Below are 18,283 nucleotides of genomic sequence, written 5' to 3'. Positions count from 1 at the left end.
GGAGCGTGGAGCCGCCGCCGCTGAGGCGGTAGCGGGGGGGCCCCGGGCTGAGCGATGCGGCTGGCGGGTACGGGGGGGTCTGTGGGGCTCTATGGGGCGGTTTGGGTCTCTATGGGGTGGTTATGGGGCTCTATGGGGCGGCTATGGGGCGGTTTGGGGCTCTATGGGGCGGTTTGGGGCTCTATGGGCGGTTTGGGGCTCTATGGGCGGTTTGGGGCTCTATGGGGAGGGTATGGGGCTCTATGGGGAGGGTATGGGGCTCTATGGGGCATTTTGGGGCTCTATGGGGTGGTTATGGGGCTCTATGGGGCAGTTTGGGGCTCTATGGGGTGGTTATGGGGCTCTATGGGCGGTTTGGGGTTCTATGGGGTGGGTATGGGGCTCTGTGGGCTGATTATGGGGCTCTATGGGGAGGCTGTGGTGCGGTTTGGGGCTCCATGGGGCGGTTTTGGGGTCTATGGGGTGGTTCTAGGGCTCTAGGGGGTGGATATGGGGCTCGAAGTGGTGGTTTTGGGGCTCTATGGGGTTCTCTGTGTTTTTTATGGGTCTCGGTGGGATGTCTCTATGTGGTTTCTATGGGGGTGCTCTGTGGTTTCTATGGGGTTGCTCTGTGGTTTCTATGGGGGTGCTCTGTGGTTTCTATGGGGTTGCTATGTGTTTCTATGGGGTTGCTCTGTGGTTTCTATGGGGTTGCTCTGTGGTTTCTATGGGGTTGTTATGTGTTTCTATGGGGTTGCTATGTGTTTCTATGGGGTTGCTCTGTGTTTCTATGGGGTTGCTCTGTGTTTCTATGGGGTTGCTTTGTGGTTTCTATGGGGTTGCTCTGTGTTTCTATGGGGTTGCTCTGTGGTTTCTATGGGGTTGCTATGTGTTTCTATGGGGTTGCTATGTGTTTCTATGGGGTTGCTCTGTGGTTTCTATGGGGTTGCTATGTGTTTCTATGGGGTTGCTATGTGTTTCTATGGGGTTGCTCTGTGGTTTCTATGGGGTTGCTCTGTGGTTTCTATGGGGTTGTTATGTGTTTCTATGGGGTTGCTATGTGTTTCTATGGGGTTGCTCTGTGTTTCTATGGGGTTGCTCTGTGTTTCTATGGGGTTGCTTTGTGGTTTCTATGGGGTTGCTCTGTGTTTCTATGGGGTTGCTCTGTGGTTTCTATGGGGTTGCTATGTGTTTCTATGGGGTTGCTCTGTGGTTTCTATGGGGTTGCTATGTGTTTCTATGGGGTTGCTCTGTGGTTTCTATGGGGTTGCTATGTGTTTCTATGGGGTTGCTATGTGTTTCTATGGGGTTGCTATGTGTTTCTATGGGGCTCTATGGGGCAGCTCCCTGCCCCCCCAGCCCCCCTGCGCTTTGCGGCCGCTCTGGGGCTCCTTTGGCTCCTGGGCTGGGTCCTGCTGGGGCCCCCCCGCACCCCCCCGGCGCTGCAGCGCCTCCTGCTGGCCCGTGAGTACCCGGGGGCGCCCCCTGGCGGGGGGGAGGACTCACACAGGGGTCTTGGGGTCACATGATCGGGGGGGCTCTAACGCTTCCCTCCCCCCCTTTCCCCACCCCTAGGCCCTGAGGCCCCGCCCACAGCAGGTACGTGACGGGGGAGGGGCGGGGTGTGGGGGAAGGGGCGTGGCTTGTGACGTGCCCCCCCCCCCAGCGCCCCGCCCCCCCCGGTTCAAGTGCGGGCTCCCCCGGCCCTGCCCCCCCGCCCATTTCGCCTTCCGATTGGTCAGCGGCGCCGCCAACGTCATCGGGCCCAAGATCTGCCTCGAGGACCGCGTGTGAGCCCCTCCCCCACCCCACCCCCTCCTCCCATCCCCCACCCCCCATTGAGCTCTATTGACTCCCCTCGGCCTCCATTGCCCCCCATTGACTCCATCACCTCCCATTGACCTCCATTGCCCCCCATCACCCCACATTGTCCCCCATTGACCTCTATCCCCCCCAATTGCCCATTGACTTCCAGTAACCCCCATTGCCCCCCTCTGACCCCCATTGCCCCCCTCTGACCCCCATTGCCCCCCTCTGACCCCCATTGCCCCCCACTGACCCCCATTGCCCCCCCATCCCCCCCCAGGTTAATGAGCAGCGTCAAGAACAACGTGGGCCGAGGCCTCAACATCGCCCTGGTCAACGGTGAGGGGGGGGAGGGGCTTAAATCCCCCTCCCCCCACCCCCTTCCATTGGGGTCGTGGGGGGCAGAGAGGGGCGCTCATACCCCTCCCCCCTCTCTCCCATCCCCCCCATAGGAGTCAATGGGGAGCTCATCGCCGCGCGCGCCTTCGACATGTGGGCGGGGGGTGAGTGAGGGCGAAACCACGCCGGGGGAGGGGGGAGGGGGTTTATTTGGGGGGGAGGGGCTCCATGAATGGGGTGTCCCCCCCTCCCCCACCCCCTTTTGACCCCCCCTCCCCCCCCCCATAGATGTGGAGGAGCTGCTCAAGTTCCTGCGGCCGCTGCACGAGGGGACCTTGGTGCTGGTGGCTTCCTACGATGACCCCGCCACCAAGTAACGCTATGGGGAGCTGTGGGGCAATATAGGGCTCTATAGGGCGCTATGGCGTGCTCTAGGGCGCTATGGGGAATATAGGGCACTATGGGACACTATAGGGCCCCATGGAACAAAACAGGGCGCTATGGTGCACTATACGGTGCTATGGTGCACTGTAGAGCGTTATGGGGCAATATAGGGTGCCCTAGGGCGCTATGGGGCGCTATGGGGCTCTCAAGGCCCCCTGCTCCCTGTTCCCGTCCAGGTTAACGGAGGAGTCCCGGCGCCTCTTTGGGGAGCTGGGCAGCGCCGTCGCCATGGACCTGGCCTTTCGGGACAGTTGGGTCTTCCTGGGGGCCAAAGGGGTGCAGGAGCGGAGCCCCTTTGAGCAGGTACGGCTTGGGGGGGAGGTACTTATGGGGCTGGGGGGGCGGCACTTGTGGGGCTGCCCCATAGCGCTGCTCCCATCCCCGCAGCACGTCCGGAACAGCCGCGGCTCCAACAAGTACGAGGGGTGGCCGGAGGCGCTGGAGCTCGAGGGCTGCGTCCCCCGCAGAGCCCCCGACCCCCCCTGACCCATAAGTGCACCCCCCCCGGACCCATAAGTGGCACCTTCTCACCTCCCCCTCCACTGCGTGGTCCCAGGGGGCAAATAAAGGCTGGGCCCAAATGGAGGTGGTTTGTGTGGGGCTGGACCCATAAGTGATGTGGGGCTGGACCCATAAGTGATATGGGGCTGCCCCGTAAGTACCACAGGAAGGGGATGATGAACAGGGGCCTGTGTTAATGGGGGGGGGTATGAAGGGGGTAATGAGGGGGTTAGGGGGCATTGGGGGTGCTTTGGTCCCAGCTTGGGGGGGGGTGGGGGTATGGGGCAGGATGAGGTATCTATGGGGCAGCATGGAAGCACTATAGGGCAGGCTGGATGGGTGTGGGGCGGGATGGAGTGTCTATGGGTTAAGTTAGCAGCGGTATGGGGCAGAATGGAGTGGCTATGGGGCAGGTTAGCACTATGGGGCAGAATGGAGTGATTATGGGGCAGAATGGAGTGATTATGGGGCAGAATGGAGTTTCTATGGGGCAGAATGGAATGGCTATGGGGCAGGTTAGCAGCACTATGGGGCAGAATGGAGTGGCTTTGGGGCAGGTTAGCAGCACTATGGGGCAGAATGGAGGGGCTATGGGGCAGGAGGGGCCCTCAGCCCCAGCCCAGGGGCCAGGGCAGGCGGAAGCCAGGGGGAGCATGGGGCCCATTAGGCGCTATGGGGCGCTGTGGGTCAGAGCTTGTGCGGGTTCACCCAGCGATAGGTGCCCTCGTAGAGGAACCCGGCGCGCTTCAGCAGCTCATCGGCTTCGGGGGGGCCTCGGCTGGAGGGGGGGTGGAGCAGGTGAGGGGCTGCCCCATAGCGGGACCCCCTGCCCCATAGCAGGACCCCACTGACCCCTCCCAAACCACCCCAGAACCCCCCAACCTGCTCCATAACACCCCATAACCCCTGTCCCATCCCCCCCGAGTGCCCCCTCAGCCCCCAACCTGCCCCATAGCGCCCCCCATACCTGCCGAACACGTAGGGGATGGGTCTCTCCTTGCGCTCCTCTATGCTGTGCAGCAATGGGGTGAAGATGCGCCAGGCCTCCCGCAGCTCATCGCTATGGGGGGGGCCCCACAGTGACCCGTAAGTGGGGGGGCAGCACCCCATAGGGACCCATAGATGGGGGGAGCACCCCATAGGGACCCATAGATGGGGGGAGCACCCCATAGGGACCCATAGATGGGGGGAGCACCCCATAGGGACCCATAGATGGGGGGGGCCCACCTGCGCACGAAGTGCATCTGGTTCCCGCAGAAGACGTCCAGGATGAGGCGCTCGTAGGCATCCGGCAGCTTCACATCCTGGGGGGGGGGAGGGGGGGGGCGTTTTGGGGTCAGTTTGGGCTGTTTTGGGTTCGCCAGGGCCCATTTTTGAGGTCATTTTGGGCTCTTTTGGGTTCCCCAGGGCCCTTTTTGGAGGTCATTTTGATGCATCCATGTCCCTTTTTGGGTTCCCCAGGAGCTACTTTGGGGTCCTAGGTCCTATTTTTGGGGTCAGTTTGGGCTATTTTGTGTTCCCAGGTCCTGCTTTGGGGTCTTCAGGTGTCATTTTTGGGTTTCCCAGGAATTTTGGGGTCCCAGCTTCTATTTGGGTCCTTTCCTCCCATTTTTGGGTCCCCAGGTCCCATTTTGGGCTCTTTAAGTAAGTCCCATTTTTGGGCTCTGCAAGAGCCCAAAGTCCATTTTTGGGCGCTTAAGTCCCATTTTTGGGCTCCCAGCTCCTATTTTTGGTCCTTTTGTCCCATTTTCGGCTCTTTAAATCCCATTCTTTGGCTCTCGAAGTCCATTTTTGGTCATTCTCAGAGCCATTTTTGCGGTTCCTAGGTCCCATTTTTGGGTTTCACATGAATTTTGGGGTTCCCACGTCCTCTTTTGGGTCCTTTCGTCCCATTTTCACTCCCGTTCGCCCCTCCCTTGGGTCCCATTTGCGCCCCCCGCCCCACCTTGTAGCGGTTGCCGTAGGTGAGGTCGAGCTCGGACTCCTCGGGGCTGAGGAAGAGCCCCGGTTTCTTGGTCATCATCTTGGTGTAGACGGCCTCGTCGGGCTGCACGCGCACCACCAGCTCGTTGCGCTTGCACTGCCGGCCGAAGATGTCCCCGGGCACGTCCCGGAACTGCAGCCGCACCTCGGCCTTGCGCTCGTTCAGCGCCTTCCCGCAGCGCAGCACGAACGGGACCCCTGCCGCCGCGCCGGGGCACAGCGTGAGGGCAGGGGACAGCGAGAGCAGCAGGGACAGGGGCTCAGCACCACGGACAGGGCATCAGCACCATGGACAGAGTCAATGACGACAGGGGCTCAGCACCATGGACAGTGTCAGTGACACAGGCTCAGCACCATGGACAGGGACAGTGACAGCAGGGTCAGCACCATGGACAGGGTCAATGACGACAGGGGCTCAGCACCATGGACAGGGTCAGTGACACAGGCTCAGCACCATGGACAGGGCATCAATGCCATGGACAGGGACAGTGACAGCAGGGTCAGCACCATGGGCAGGGGCTCAGCACCATGGACAGGGTCAGTGACAGCAGGGTCAGCATCATGGACAGGGTCACCCCACTGATAGGGCATCAGCACTATGGTCATGGGCATCGGCACCATGGTATCATGGACAGGGTCTCAGCACCATGGACAAGGTCACCCCAGGGATAGGGAGTCAGCACCATGGACAGGGCATGAGAACCATGGGCACAGCCTCACCACCATGGATATGGCAACAGCACCATGGGCAAGATCAGCCCCATGGGCAAGGTCGGCATCATGAGGACCCAAGGTTGCCATGACCATGCTCATCACCGTCACGGTCATGACCATTGTGGTCATCACCATCACAGTCAACCCATGGTCACAATCACCACCATGGCCACCATGTCTGTCCCCCCCCACACTCACCATCCCAGCGCTCATTGGCCACGCGCAGGATGGCGGCCGCGAACGTAGCCGTGGTGGAGCCGGGTGGCACCGTGGGGTCATCCAAGTAACCCTTGTGGGCCTCGGGGGGGCCCTCGGGGTTCCCCACATACTGGCCAAGGACCACGTCCTCCGGGGCCACCGGGCTGATGCACTTGAGCACCTTCACCTGCGGGGGGGGGACAACGACGTGGTTATGGGGCCACCATTGATGAGATGGAGATGGGGACATGGTTATGGGGCCACCATTGAGGACGTGGAGATGTGATGTGGTTATGGGGCCACCACTGAGGACGTGGAGATTGGACATGGTTATGGGGCCACCATTGAGAACATGGAGATGGGGTGGAGAGGGAGGTGACATCATGGGGTCACTATGGGGTCACTATGTGGATGCTATGGGAACACTATGGGGTCGCTATGGAGACTCTATGGGGTGATTATGGGGATGCTACGGGAACACTATGGGGTCGCTATGGGGACTCTATGGGGTGACTATGGGGATGCTACGGGAACACTATGGGGTCGCTATGGGGACTCTATGGGGTGACTATGAGGATGCTATGGGGTCACTATAGGGACACTATGGGGACTCTATGGGGTCATGGACCTTTTCATCCCGCACATCATCGGGGTTGGTGGAGGCTGGTTTCTCCATGGCCACCAAGCAGAGCATCTGCAGGAGGTGGTTCTGCATCACGTCCCTGTGGGGCAGAGCCGAGGGGCTGGCACCATGGGGCACCAAAAGGCCTTCTCCCCACCCCCCTCCACATCGTCCTCACCGGATGATGCCGAAGTCATCGAAGTAGCCGCCCCGGCCCTCGGTGCCGAAGGGCTCCTTGAAGGTGACGACCACGCAGGCCACGTTGTCGCGGTTCCAGATGGGGCCGAAGATGCGGTTGCCGAAGCTGGAGGGGACGGGGACGGGATGGGGGTGAGGAGGAGGTGAGGGGCCCGCGGTGCCTGTCCCCCCCCCGGTGGCGGTGGTGGAGCCGGGCCCCACCGGAGCACCATGAGGTTCTGCACCATCTCCTTGCCCAGGTAGTGGTCGATGCGGTAGATCTGCTCCTCGCGGAAGAGCGCGCTCAGGTGCGCCGAGAGCGCGTCCGAGCTCGCCAGGTCCCGGCCAAAGGGCTTCTCCACGATGACGCGGTTCCAGCTGGGATGGGGGGTGGGGGGTATGGGATAGGGGGATTGGGGATATGGGATAGAGGGGTACGGGATGGAGGGATAGGGGGGTATGGGGGTATAGGGATGGGGGATAGGGGGGTATGGGATATGGGATAGAGAGATACAGGGATACGGGATAGAAGGATATGGGATGGAGGAATAGGGCATGGAGATACAGGATAGAGGGATAGGGGGATATGGGACATGGGATATAGGAATATGGAGATATGGGATACAGGGATATGGGGATTAGGGATATGGGATAGAGGGATATGAGGATCAGGGTGACATGTCCCATGTCGCCATGCTCCCCTTGTGGCCCCCCCCAACGCTGCCCCAACCCCTGTCCCATGGTGTCCAACTGCTGTCCCCATGTTATCCCCATGCTGTCCCTACCGTGTCCCATGTCATCCCCATGTTTACCCCATAGCAGCCCCATGTTATCCTCATGCTATCCCCATGTTACCCCATGCTATCCCTGTTTTACCCCATAGCATCCCCATGTTTACCCCATAGCAGCCCCATGTTATCTTCATGCTATCCCCATGTTACCCCATGCTATCCCTGTGTTGCCACATAGCATCCCCATGCTGTCTCCATGCTATCCCCATGTTACCCCATGGCATCCCCATGCTATCCCCACGCTATCCCCGTGTTACCCCATGGCATCCCCATGCTGTCCCCATGCTATCCCCACGCTATCCCCATGCTATCCCCGTGTTACCCCATGCTGTCCCCATGCTATCCCCATGCTACCCCATGCTGTCCCCATGCTATCCCCGTGTTACCCCATAGCACCTCGATGTTACCCCCGCGGGCCCTACCCCTGCCCCATGCAGTGCTGCCGGATGAGCCTGGTGACGGTGGCGTAGAGCCCGGGGGGCAGGGCCAGGTAAAAGAGGCGGTGGCTGCGGGCCCCCCCCGGCAGCTCCCCCAGCGCCGCCGCCAGGCGCTCGAACGGGGCCGCGTCCCCATAGGGGCCCTGCACGAAGCGGTGCCGGGAGAAGAAGCGCTCCAGGAGTGGGGAGTCCTCGGGGGTTGCCTGTGGGGTCAATGGGGGGCAATAGGGTTGATGAGGGACAATGGGGGGCAATTGTGTCAATGGGGGCAATGGGAGTCAATGAGGGGCAATGGGGCTCAATGGGAGAAAATGGGAGTCAATGGGGGTCAATGGGAGACAATGGGAGTCAGTGGGCGTCACTGGAGACAATGGGGGTCAATGGGAGTCAATGGGGCTCAATGGTGGGCATTGGGGGGCAATGGGGGCCAATGGGGACAACACAATGGGGCTCAATGGGAGTCAACGGGGACAATGGTGGTCAATGTGAGTCAACGGGGCTCAATGGGGGGCAATGGTGGCCAATGGAGGTCAATGGGAATCAGTGGGACTCAATGGTGGTCAATAGTGGCCAATGGGGGGCAATGGCGTCAATGGGGGGCAATGGGGCTCAATGGAGGTCAATGGGCGTCAATGGGGTCAATGGTGGTCAGTGGGGGGCAATGGGGACAGTGGAGGTCAATGGGGTCCATGGGCACCTTGAGGTGCGGCAGCGTCCGCTCCCGGATCAGCTCCACCGTCAGCGGGGAGCGCGCGAAGCCAATGAAGTGAATGTCCTCGGGGAGCAGCCCGTCCCGGAAGAGCCACCTGCGACCGCGGCACCCATGGCACCCAATGGTGCTCAATGGCACCCAATGGTACCCAATGGCGCTCAATGGCACCCAATGGTACCCAATGGTGCTCAATGGCACCCAATAGTACCCAATGGCGCTCAATGGCACACAATGGTACCCAATGGTGCTCAATGGCACCCAATAGTACCCAATGGCGCTCAATGGCACACAATGGTACCCAATGGCGCTCAATGGCACCCAATGGTACCCAATGGTGCTCAATGGCACCCAATAGTACCCAATGGCGCTCAATGGCACACAATGGTACCCAATGGCGCTCAATGGCACCCAATGGTGCTCAATGGCACCCAATAGTACCCAATGGCGCTCAATGGCACACAATGGTGCTCAATGGCACACAATGGTACCCAATGGTGCTCAATGGCGCCCAATGGTACCCAATGGCGCTCAATGGCACACAATGGTGCTCAATGGCACACAATGGTACCCAATGGTGCTCAATGGCACCCAATGGTACCAAATGGCGCTCAATGGCACCCAATGGTACCCAATGGTGCTCAATGGCGCCCAATGGTACCCAATGTTACCCAATGGTGCTCAATGGCACCCAATGGTACCCAATGGCGCCCAATGGCACCCAATGCTGCTCAATGGCACACAATGGTGCTCAATGGCACACAATGGTACCCAATGGTGTCCAATGGTGCCCAATGGCACTGGAGACCCCCCCATGACAATGGAGCCACCAGGGACAGGGCTGCCCAGGGTGGTCCCAGTGCCCCTGGGGACCCTTAGGGACAGGGGTGGCTCCTAATGGGAACACTGAGGGCAGGGGGGGCATGGGGGGGGCCTTAGGGCCATGGGGGTCACTGGGGACATTGGGGTCAATGGGGACATTGGGGGCAATGGGGCATAGGGGGTCAATGGGGACATTGGGGTCAATGGGGCATAGGGGGTCAGTGGGGCCATGGGGGTCAATGGGGCCATGGGAGGTCAATGGGGGTCAGCGGGGCCATAGGGGTCAATGGAAGTCGCTGGGACTGTGGGGGTCAATGGGGCTATTGGCGGGTCACTGGGGATCAATGGGGCCAGGGAGGGTCAGTGGGGATCAGTGGGGCTGGGGGGGTCAATGGGGCTGTACCAGATGGTGGGGTAGATCTTCTTCCTGGCCAGGTCACCCTATGGGGCAGAGACAGGGGCTGAGGCTGAGGCTGGGCACAACTCAGTGCAGCCATGGGGCTGCCCTTGGCCCCGCCCCTTCCCCCATGGCTCCGCCCCCCCCCCCCCCATCAGGCCACCGGCCCCTCCCTCCCCCGCAGCAGCGGCCTCTTCCTGTTCCTGTTCCCCTTCCCTTTCCCCCCCATAGAGACCCATATCTCCCCCCAGCCCCACACATTACCCCCAAGAGAGACCCTAGCGCCCCATATCCCCCCCAGCCCCACACATTGATGCCAATAGAGCCCCTACCACCCCATATACCCCCCCACAGCCCCACATATTGACCCCAATACAACCCCTAGCGCCCCATATCCCCCCCCAGCTCCACACATTGACCCCAATGGAGCCCTGAACACCCCATATGCCCCCAGCCCCACACTTTGACTGCAATACAGCCCCTAGCGTCCCATATTCCCCCAGCCCCACACATGCCCCTGACCCATGGCTCACGGAGGCCCCGAAGATGATGAAGATGTGGGGCTGGCCCCATAGGAAGGCCCCATCCTGGCTCAGCTCCTCCCGCAGGAGCCCGCAGCCCTCGGAGCGGCCCCGGCCCGGCTCCAGCCCCGCCATGGGTCCTATGGGGCAGCGCCGGCAGCTGGGGGGCAGGGCCCGTGGGGGGGAGGGGCAGCGCCCGGACTCGTTGGGCAGGATCGGGCGGTTGGGGGGAGGGGTGGGGGGAGGAGGCGTGGGGCAGGACTTGGGGGGGGCGGGGCTGAGGACTTGGGGGGCAGAAGCTTCCTCTGCACCCTCCCCCCCCCAGACCAACAACTGCCCCCCCGCGGACCCCCCTTCCCCCCATAAAGTCCCATACGCACCCCTGCACCCCAATGCCCCCCATAGCACCCAATGGCCCCCATAGACCCCATTACCCAACCATTTCCCCCCAGAGACCCCCATTTCCCCCATAAACCCCCATTTACCCCCCATAGACGCCCATTCCCCCCCATAGACCCCCTTTTGACCCCATTTACCCCCCCATTGCCCCCTATAGACCCCCATTCCCCCCCATAAACCCCCTTTTGCCCCCACTGACCCTCCCATTGCCCCCCATAGACCCCCTTTTGACCCCAATTACCTCCCCATTGCCCCCCATAGACCCCCATTCCCCCCATAGACCCCCTTTTGTCCCCATTGCCCCTCCCACTGCCCCCCTTTTGACCCCATTTACCCCCCATTGCCCCCCATAGACCCCCATTCCCCCCATAGACCCCCTTTTGCCCCCATTGACCCTCCCATTGACCCCCATAGACCCCCATAGACCCCTTTTGCCCCCATTTACCCCCATTTACCCCCTCATTGCACCTATAGACCCCCCATTCCCCCCATAGACCCCCTTTTGCCCCCAATTACCTCCCCATTGCCCCGCATAGACCCCCCTTCCCCCCCATAGACCCCCTTTTGCCCCCATTTACCCCCCATAGACCCCCATTGACCCCCCATAGACCCCGGTTTACCCCCCATAGACCCCCATTGACCCCCCCATTGACCCCCATTTACGCCCCCCTTTACCCCCCATTGCCGCCCCTCCCCCCCTTTCCCCCCACTTCCCCCTCCCCTCCCCCACCTCCCGGCTCCTCCGCTCCCCTCACGCTCGCGCGGCTCCCCATTTCCTGGTCGCCGGCCACGCCCCCCCCGGCCCGTTCCCCGCCAGCCAATCCCCTTCGAGCCTCGTCCGGCGCTGAGCCAATAGGCACGGAGGGGAGGGGACGGGCGCCTCCCTTCAGCCAATGGGAGGAGGCGGGGGGCGGGCCGCGGTTCCGGCGGAAGCCGGAAGTGGCTCCCGGGGGGCGGCGGGGCCTCGGCGATGGCGGCGGCCGCGGAGGAGGCGGCGGGGGGGGGGGGAGGGGCGGAGGCGCTGCAGCGGCTGCGGGAGGAGAACCGGGAACTGAGGGGTGAGGGGGGAGGGGGAGGAAGGGGGGTCTGGGGGGGGGATGGGGGGGAATGGGGGGGGAATGGGGGGGAAATGGGGGGGGAATGGGGGTCTATGGAGGGTATTGGTGGTTTATGGGGGGGGAATGGTGGTCTATGGAGGGTAATGGGGGTTTATGGGGGGGAATGGGGGTTTATGGGGGGGAATGGGGGTCTATGGGGGGAATGGGGGTCTATGGGGAGGAATGGAGTTCTATGGGGGGGAATGGGGGTCTATGGGGGGAATGGGGATCTATGGGGAGGAATAGAGTTCTATGGGGGGGAATGGGGGTCTATGGAGGGTAATGGGGGTTTATGGAGGGTAATGGGGGTTTATGGGGGGGAATGGGGGTTTATGGGGGGGAATGGGGGTCTATGGGGGGGAATGGGGGTCTATGGGGAGGAATGGAGTTCTGTGGGGGGGAATGGAGTTCTATGGGGGGAATGGGGGTCTATGGGTGTCTATAGGGTTCTGTGGGGGGTCTGTATTTGTTATACTGGTTCCCCCATATTTATATCTTATTCTATCCCATCTCTATTCTCTCTATCCTATATCTATTCCCATATTCTTCCCTATATCCCATATCCATCACTTCTATCCCATATCCCATTTCCATCCCCATATCCCATTTCCATCCCCATATCCCATATCCATCTTCTCTCTCCCATCTCCATCCCCTCTATCCCATCTCCATCTCCATCCACAATTCCATCCCCTTTTCCATCCCCCATCTCCATCCCCATCCCCATCCCCGCCGCCGCAGCCGCCCTGCGCCGTTGCTCGGAGGTGCTGCGGGGCCGCTGCCAGGAGCTGCGGCGGCTGCAGGGGCTGCGCGGGGCCGAGCGGGAGCTGCTGCGGGGCCGCGTGGGGCAGGCGCGGAGCCTGGTGCAGCGCCTGCGGGCCCAGCGCGACGCCGCCATCGCCGCCACCACCGGCACAGCCACCGCCAGCAATGGTGCCTCCATGGGCACCGGCACCGCGGCCATGGCCAACAACGGCACCGCCACCGCCAACAACGGCATCACCATGGCCAACAACGGCATCACCATTGCCAACAATGGCATCACCGTGGCCAACAGTGGCGTCACCATGGCCAACAACGGCATCACCATGGCCAATAACACCATCACCATGGCCAGTAACACCATCACCATGGCCAACAGTGGCATCACCATGGCCAACAACGGCATCACCATGGCCAACAATGCCACTGCCATGGCCAACAACAGCATCATCATGGTCAACAATGGCACCTCTATGGGCACCGGCACCATGACCATGGCCAGCAACAGCACCGCCATCGCCAACAGCGGCGCCACCATGGGCAATAATGGCCCCGCCATGGGCACTGGCACCATGGCCATGGCCAACAACGGCACCCCCTTGGGCAACAATGGCGCCACCATAGCCAATAGCACCACTATGGGCACCAGCGCCATGACCAAGGCCAACAGTGACACCGCCATGGGCAACAGCAGCACCACCATGGGCAACACCACTGCTGTGGGCACCAGCACCATGACCGCGGCCAGCAATGACACCGCCGTGACCAACAATGACACCTCTGTAGCCAACAATGGCATCACCGTGGCCAACGATGACACTGCCCTGGCCAACAGCACCGCTATGGGCACCAGCACCGTGACCGTGGCTGACAACGACACCTCTGGGGCCAATACCAGCACATCCATGGCCACCAGCGCCACCGCCATGGCCACCAATGGCGCCGCAATGGCCAATAGCACCACTATGGGCACCAGCACCACTGCCACCTCCATGGCCATCACCAGCACCTCCATGGCCTGCGCCATCCCCGCCGCAGCCACCATCACCACGCTCACTAACACCGTGAACACGGCCACCAACATCACCACCATGGCCACCAACGCCACCTCCATGGCCACCACCAATGCCATCAATGGTGCCATCATGGCCACCACCATGGCCACCAATGCCACCACCAGGGTGCGTCACCACCCCGTGCCCCCTTCCCGTCCCCATATCCCCCCCATGTCCCTCCATGTCTCCCCCATATCCCCCCATGTCCTCCTCTATGTCCCCCCATGCCCCCTATGTCCCCCCACTGTCCCCCCCATATCCCCCTCATGTCCCCCTCCATGTCCCCCCCATATCCCCCCCATATCCCCCTCATGTCCCCCTCCATGTCCCCGCCATATCCCCCCTCATGTCCTTCCATGTCCCCCCCATATCTCCCCCATATCCCCCTCATGTTCCCCTCCATGTCCCCCCCATATCCCCCTCATGTCCCCCTCCATGTCCCCCCCATGCCCCCCCTTGTCCCTTCATAGCCCCTCCTGTCCCTTCAGCCCCCCTTGGGGCCCCCAGAGGAGCTGCTCCCCTCTGACCCTGCTGACGAGGACCCCGGTGCCCCCAGGTGAGCGTCGCTGTCCCCATTCCCCCCCCCACGTCCCCCCTGCCCCATGGGGACACCCCAATACCCCCGGCACCCCCCTTTGTGTCCCCACAGCCCCACGGAGCTGAGGCGGAGGCTGGCAGCGGCCGAGGCTGCGTGAGTCCATGGGGATAAGGGGGGGATAAAGGGGGGGTGGGTTATAGGGGGGGGACGCAATGAGGGGACCCCCCTTGTGCTGTGCCCCCCCCAGGTTGGTGGCAGCGGAGGCGCGCGCGGTGGAGGTGGCTCAGAGCGCGGAGCTGCAGCTGCAGGCGCTGCGCAGGCAGCTGGAGGTACCGGGGTGTGGGGGGCAGTGGGGCACAATGGGGATGCAAGGGGGGCACGGGGGGGATGCAATGAGGATACAATGGGGGCACAATGGGAAGGGGGGCGGCACAATGGGGATACATTGGGGGCACAATGGGGACGCAGTGGGGGCACAATGAGGACTCAATGGGGCCTCAATTGAGACTCAATGGGGACTCAATGGAGACACACTGGGGCCATGCTGGGGACTCGATGGGGCCTCAATGGGAACTCAATGGGGACTCAATGGGGACACCCCGGGGCCATGCTGGGGACTCGATGGGGCCTCAATGGGGCTCAATGGGGCCTCGGTGGCGCCCGTGCCCGCAGCAGGACAAGGCCGCGGTGCAGGCGCAGGTGACGTCGCTGCTGCTGGAGCTGCAGGAGAGCCAGGAGCTGCTGGAGAGCGGGCGCAGGGAGCGCCAGGAGCTGGAGCAGCGGTGCCTGGGGCGGGGGGGGCATGGGGGGGCCATGGGGTGTTTATGGGGGCTCTATGGGGTGTCCATGGGGTGCTATGGGCTGTTTATAGGGGCTCTATGGGGTGTCCATGGGGTGTTTATGGGGTCTCTATGGGGTGTCCATGGGATGCTATGGGGTCTCTATGAGGTGCCTGTGGGGTGCTATGGGGTGTTTATGGGGTCTCTATGGGGTGTCCATGGGATGCTATGGGGTCTCTATGAGGTGCCTGTGGGGTGCTATGGGGTGTCTAAAGGGTGCTGTGCCATCCCTGTGGGGTGTCCATAGGGTGGTATGGGTGGTATGTGGTCTCTATGGGTGCTATGGGGTCTTTGTGGATGCTGTGGGGTTTCTATGGGTGCCATGGGGTCTCTATGGGGTCTATATGGGTGCCATGGAGTCTCTATGGGGTCTCTATGGGGTCTCTATGAGGTGTCTATGGGGTCTTCATGGGGTCTCCATGAGGTCTCTATGGGTGCCATGGGGTCTCCGTGCGTGCCATGGGTGCTATGGGGTCTCCGTGGGTGTCATGGGTGCTATGGGGTCCGTATGGGTGCCATGGGTGCTATGGGGTCCATATGGGTGCCATGGGTGCTATGGGGTCCCTATGGGAGCTATGGGGTCCCTATGGGTGCTATGGGGTCCCTATGGGTGCCATGGGTGCTATGGGGTCCCTATGGGAGCTATGGGGTCCCTATGGGTGCTATGGGGTCCCTATGGGTGCCATGGGTGCTATGGGGTCCCTATGGGTGCCATGGGTGCTGTGGGGTCCCTATGGGTGCCATGGGTGCTGTGGGGTCCCTATGGGTGCCATGGGTGCTATGGGGTCCCTATGGGTGCCATGGGTGCTATGGGGTCCCTATGGGTGCCATGGGTGCTATGTGGGGTGGCCCCGGCAGGGCGCAGGCGGCGCAGTCGCGGTGCCGGGCGCTGGAGGCGGCGGCCTCGGGCCATGCCCTGCAGCTGGATCAGCTCCGACTGCAGGGCCACAACCTGGAGACGGCGCTGAGGGTGGAGCGGCAGCGGGCGAGCGATGAGAAGTGAGCGGGGCTCAATGGGGAGCAGGGGGGAGCGGGGGTCGGGGGAGCGGTGGTCAATGGGGAGCGGGGGTCAGTCGTTACCGGGGGTCAGTCATTAATGGGTGGTGGTTACTGGGTGTCATTTGTTACCTGGTGTTAGTTGGTATGGGGTATCAATGGTTACCGGGTGTCAATGGTTACCAGGTGTCAATGGTTACCAGGTATCAATGGTTACCGGGTATCAATGGTTACTGGGTGTCCATGGTTACCGGGTGTCAATGGTTACCGGGTGTCAATGGTTACCGGGTATCAATGGTTACCGGGTGTCCATGGTTACCGGGTGTCAATGGTTACCGGGTGTCCATGGTTACCGGGTGTCAATGGTTACCTGGTGTCAATGGTTACCGGGTGTCCATGGTTACCATATGTCAGTGGTTACCCGGTGTCAATGGTTACCAGGTATCAATGGTTACCGGGTATCAATGGTTACCTGGTGTCCATGGTTACCTGGTGTCCATGGTTACCTGGTGTCCATGGTTACCATATGTCAGTGGTTACCCGGTGTCAATGGTTACCAGGTATCAATGGTTACCGGGTATCAATGGTTACCTGGTGTCCATGGTTACCTGGTGTCCATGGTTACCGGGTATCAATGGTTACCGGGTGTCAATGGTTACTGGGTGTCAATGGTTACCATATGTCAGTGGTTACCTGGTATCAGTGCTTACCGAGTGTCCATGGTTACTGGGTGTCCACGGTTACCTGGTGTCCATGGTTACCATATGTCAGTGGTTACCCGGTGTCAGTGGTTACCAGGTATCAATGGTTACCTGGTGTCAATGGTTACCTGGTGTCCATGGTTACCTGGTGTCCACGGTTACCTGGTGTCCATGGTTACTGTATGTCAGTGGTTACCCAGTGTCAATGGTTACCAGGTATCAATGGTTACCTGGTGTCAATGGTTACCGGGTATGAATGGTTAGCGGGTATCAATGGTTACCAGGTGCCAATGGTTACCTGTTGTCCATGGTTACCTGGTGTCCATAGTTACCTGGTGTCCATGGTTACCATATGTCAGTGGTTACCTGCTGTCAATGGTTACCCGGTGTCAGTGGTTACCAGGTATCAGTCGTTACCCGGTGTCAGTCAGTACCAGGTGTCAGTGGTTACCCAGTGTCAGTCGATACCCGGTGTCAGTTGGTACCGGGTGACCCCAACCCCTCGCCCCCGTCCCTACAGGCGGAAGCTGGTGCAGCTCCAGGCCGCCTACCACCACCTCTTCCAGGAGTACGATGCCCACATCAAGGCCAGCCAGGAGGGCGACCGGCGCAGCCAGGTGGGGGCCAGCACCGGCACCATGGGGGCAGGTCCCCATTGAGCCCATGGAGCCCCATTGACCCCACTGAGCCCCATTGAGCTCCATTGAGTTTCACTGAGCCCCATTGACCCCACTGAGCCCCATGGAGCCCCATTGACCCCACTGAGGCCCATTAAGCTCCATTGAGACCCATTAAGCCCCATTGAGTCTCATTGACCCCATTGAGCCCTATTGATCCCCATTAAGCCCCATTGATCCCATGGAGCCCCACTGACCTCATTGAGCCCCATTGAGCCCCACTGACCCCATTGAACCCCATTAAGACCCCTTGACCCCATTGATCCCCATTGAACCCCATTGATCCCCATTGAACCCCATTGATCCCCATTGACCCCACTGGGCCCCATTGACCCCACTGGGCCCCATTGACCCCATTTTTCCCCGTGCAGGACCTGGCCCTGGCACGCGCCCGGCTCCGCGCCGCCGAGGAGGCGCTGGCGGCCAAGCAGGATCGCATCGATCGCCTGGAGGCCCAGGCCCAGGCCCAGCGCGCGCAGCTGGAGACCATCCCCGTGCTGCAGGCCCAGGTCTGAGCCCCCCTGACCCACAGGGACCCCCATTGCCCCCCATGTCCCCATTGCCCCCCATTGCCCTCAATGATCCCATTGCCTCCCATGTCCCCCATTGCCCCCCATTGCCCTCAATGATCCCATTGCCCCCATTGCCTCCCATGTCCCCCATTGCCCCTTATGTCCCTCATTGTCCCCATTGCCCCCCATTACCCCCCATTTCCCATTTCCCCCATTGCAACCATTACGCCCCTTACCCTATTGCCCCCATTACTCCCATTACCCCCA

General features: G+C 61.3%; 2 protein-coding genes across 3 annotated transcripts; one reads left to right on the top strand and one right to left on the bottom strand.

The window, feature by feature from the left end:
- Positions 1 to 39: 39 nt before the first annotated feature.
- Positions 40 to 3,081, top strand: FAM3A (FAM3 metabolism regulating signaling molecule A). Of its 2 annotated transcripts, XM_057401195.1 has the most exons (8): positions 40 to 67; positions 1,339 to 1,443; positions 1,646 to 1,769; positions 2,066 to 2,124; positions 2,238 to 2,288; positions 2,413 to 2,497; positions 2,745 to 2,871; positions 2,956 to 3,081. In XM_057401195.1, the coding sequence occupies exons 1-8, from the start codon at positions 55 to 57 to the stop codon at positions 3,052 to 3,054; spliced, it is 663 nt and encodes a 220-aa protein (XP_057257178.1). In that variant the 5' UTR covers positions 40 to 54; the 3' UTR covers positions 3,055 to 3,081. The 2 variants fall into 2 exon arrangements, with proteins under 2 accessions (XP_057257178.1, XP_057257177.1); XM_057401194.1 differs by having other exon boundaries at positions 2,745 to 3,081.
- Positions 3,082 to 3,521: 440 nt separating this feature from the next.
- On the bottom strand, positions 3,522 to 10,605 carry G6PD (glucose-6-phosphate dehydrogenase). The gene is made up of 12 exons (XM_057401193.1): positions 10,453 to 10,605; positions 9,926 to 9,963; positions 8,689 to 8,797; positions 7,977 to 8,194; positions 6,986 to 7,141; positions 6,765 to 6,890; positions 6,593 to 6,686; positions 5,965 to 6,151; positions 5,015 to 5,250; positions 4,297 to 4,373; positions 4,037 to 4,129; positions 3,522 to 3,847 (listed from the first exon to the last, which is right to left on the bottom strand). The coding sequence occupies exons 1-12, from the start codon at positions 10,573 to 10,575 to the stop codon at positions 3,757 to 3,759; spliced, it is 1,548 nt and encodes a 515-aa protein (XP_057257176.1). The 5' UTR covers positions 10,576 to 10,605; the 3' UTR covers positions 3,522 to 3,756.
- Positions 10,606 to 18,283: the final 7,678 nt, after the last annotated feature.

Source organism: Pezoporus wallicus, unplaced genomic scaffold, assembly GCF_028554395.1.
Source record: "Pezoporus wallicus isolate ANWC-B61680 ecotype Strahan unplaced genomic scaffold, APGP_CSIRO_Pwel_v1 contig_14852, whole genome shotgun sequence".
Classification (NCBI taxonomy): domain Eukaryota; kingdom Metazoa; phylum Chordata; class Aves; order Psittaciformes; family Psittacidae; genus Pezoporus; species Pezoporus wallicus.
This window is presented reverse-complemented; position numbering and strand designations above follow the sequence as displayed.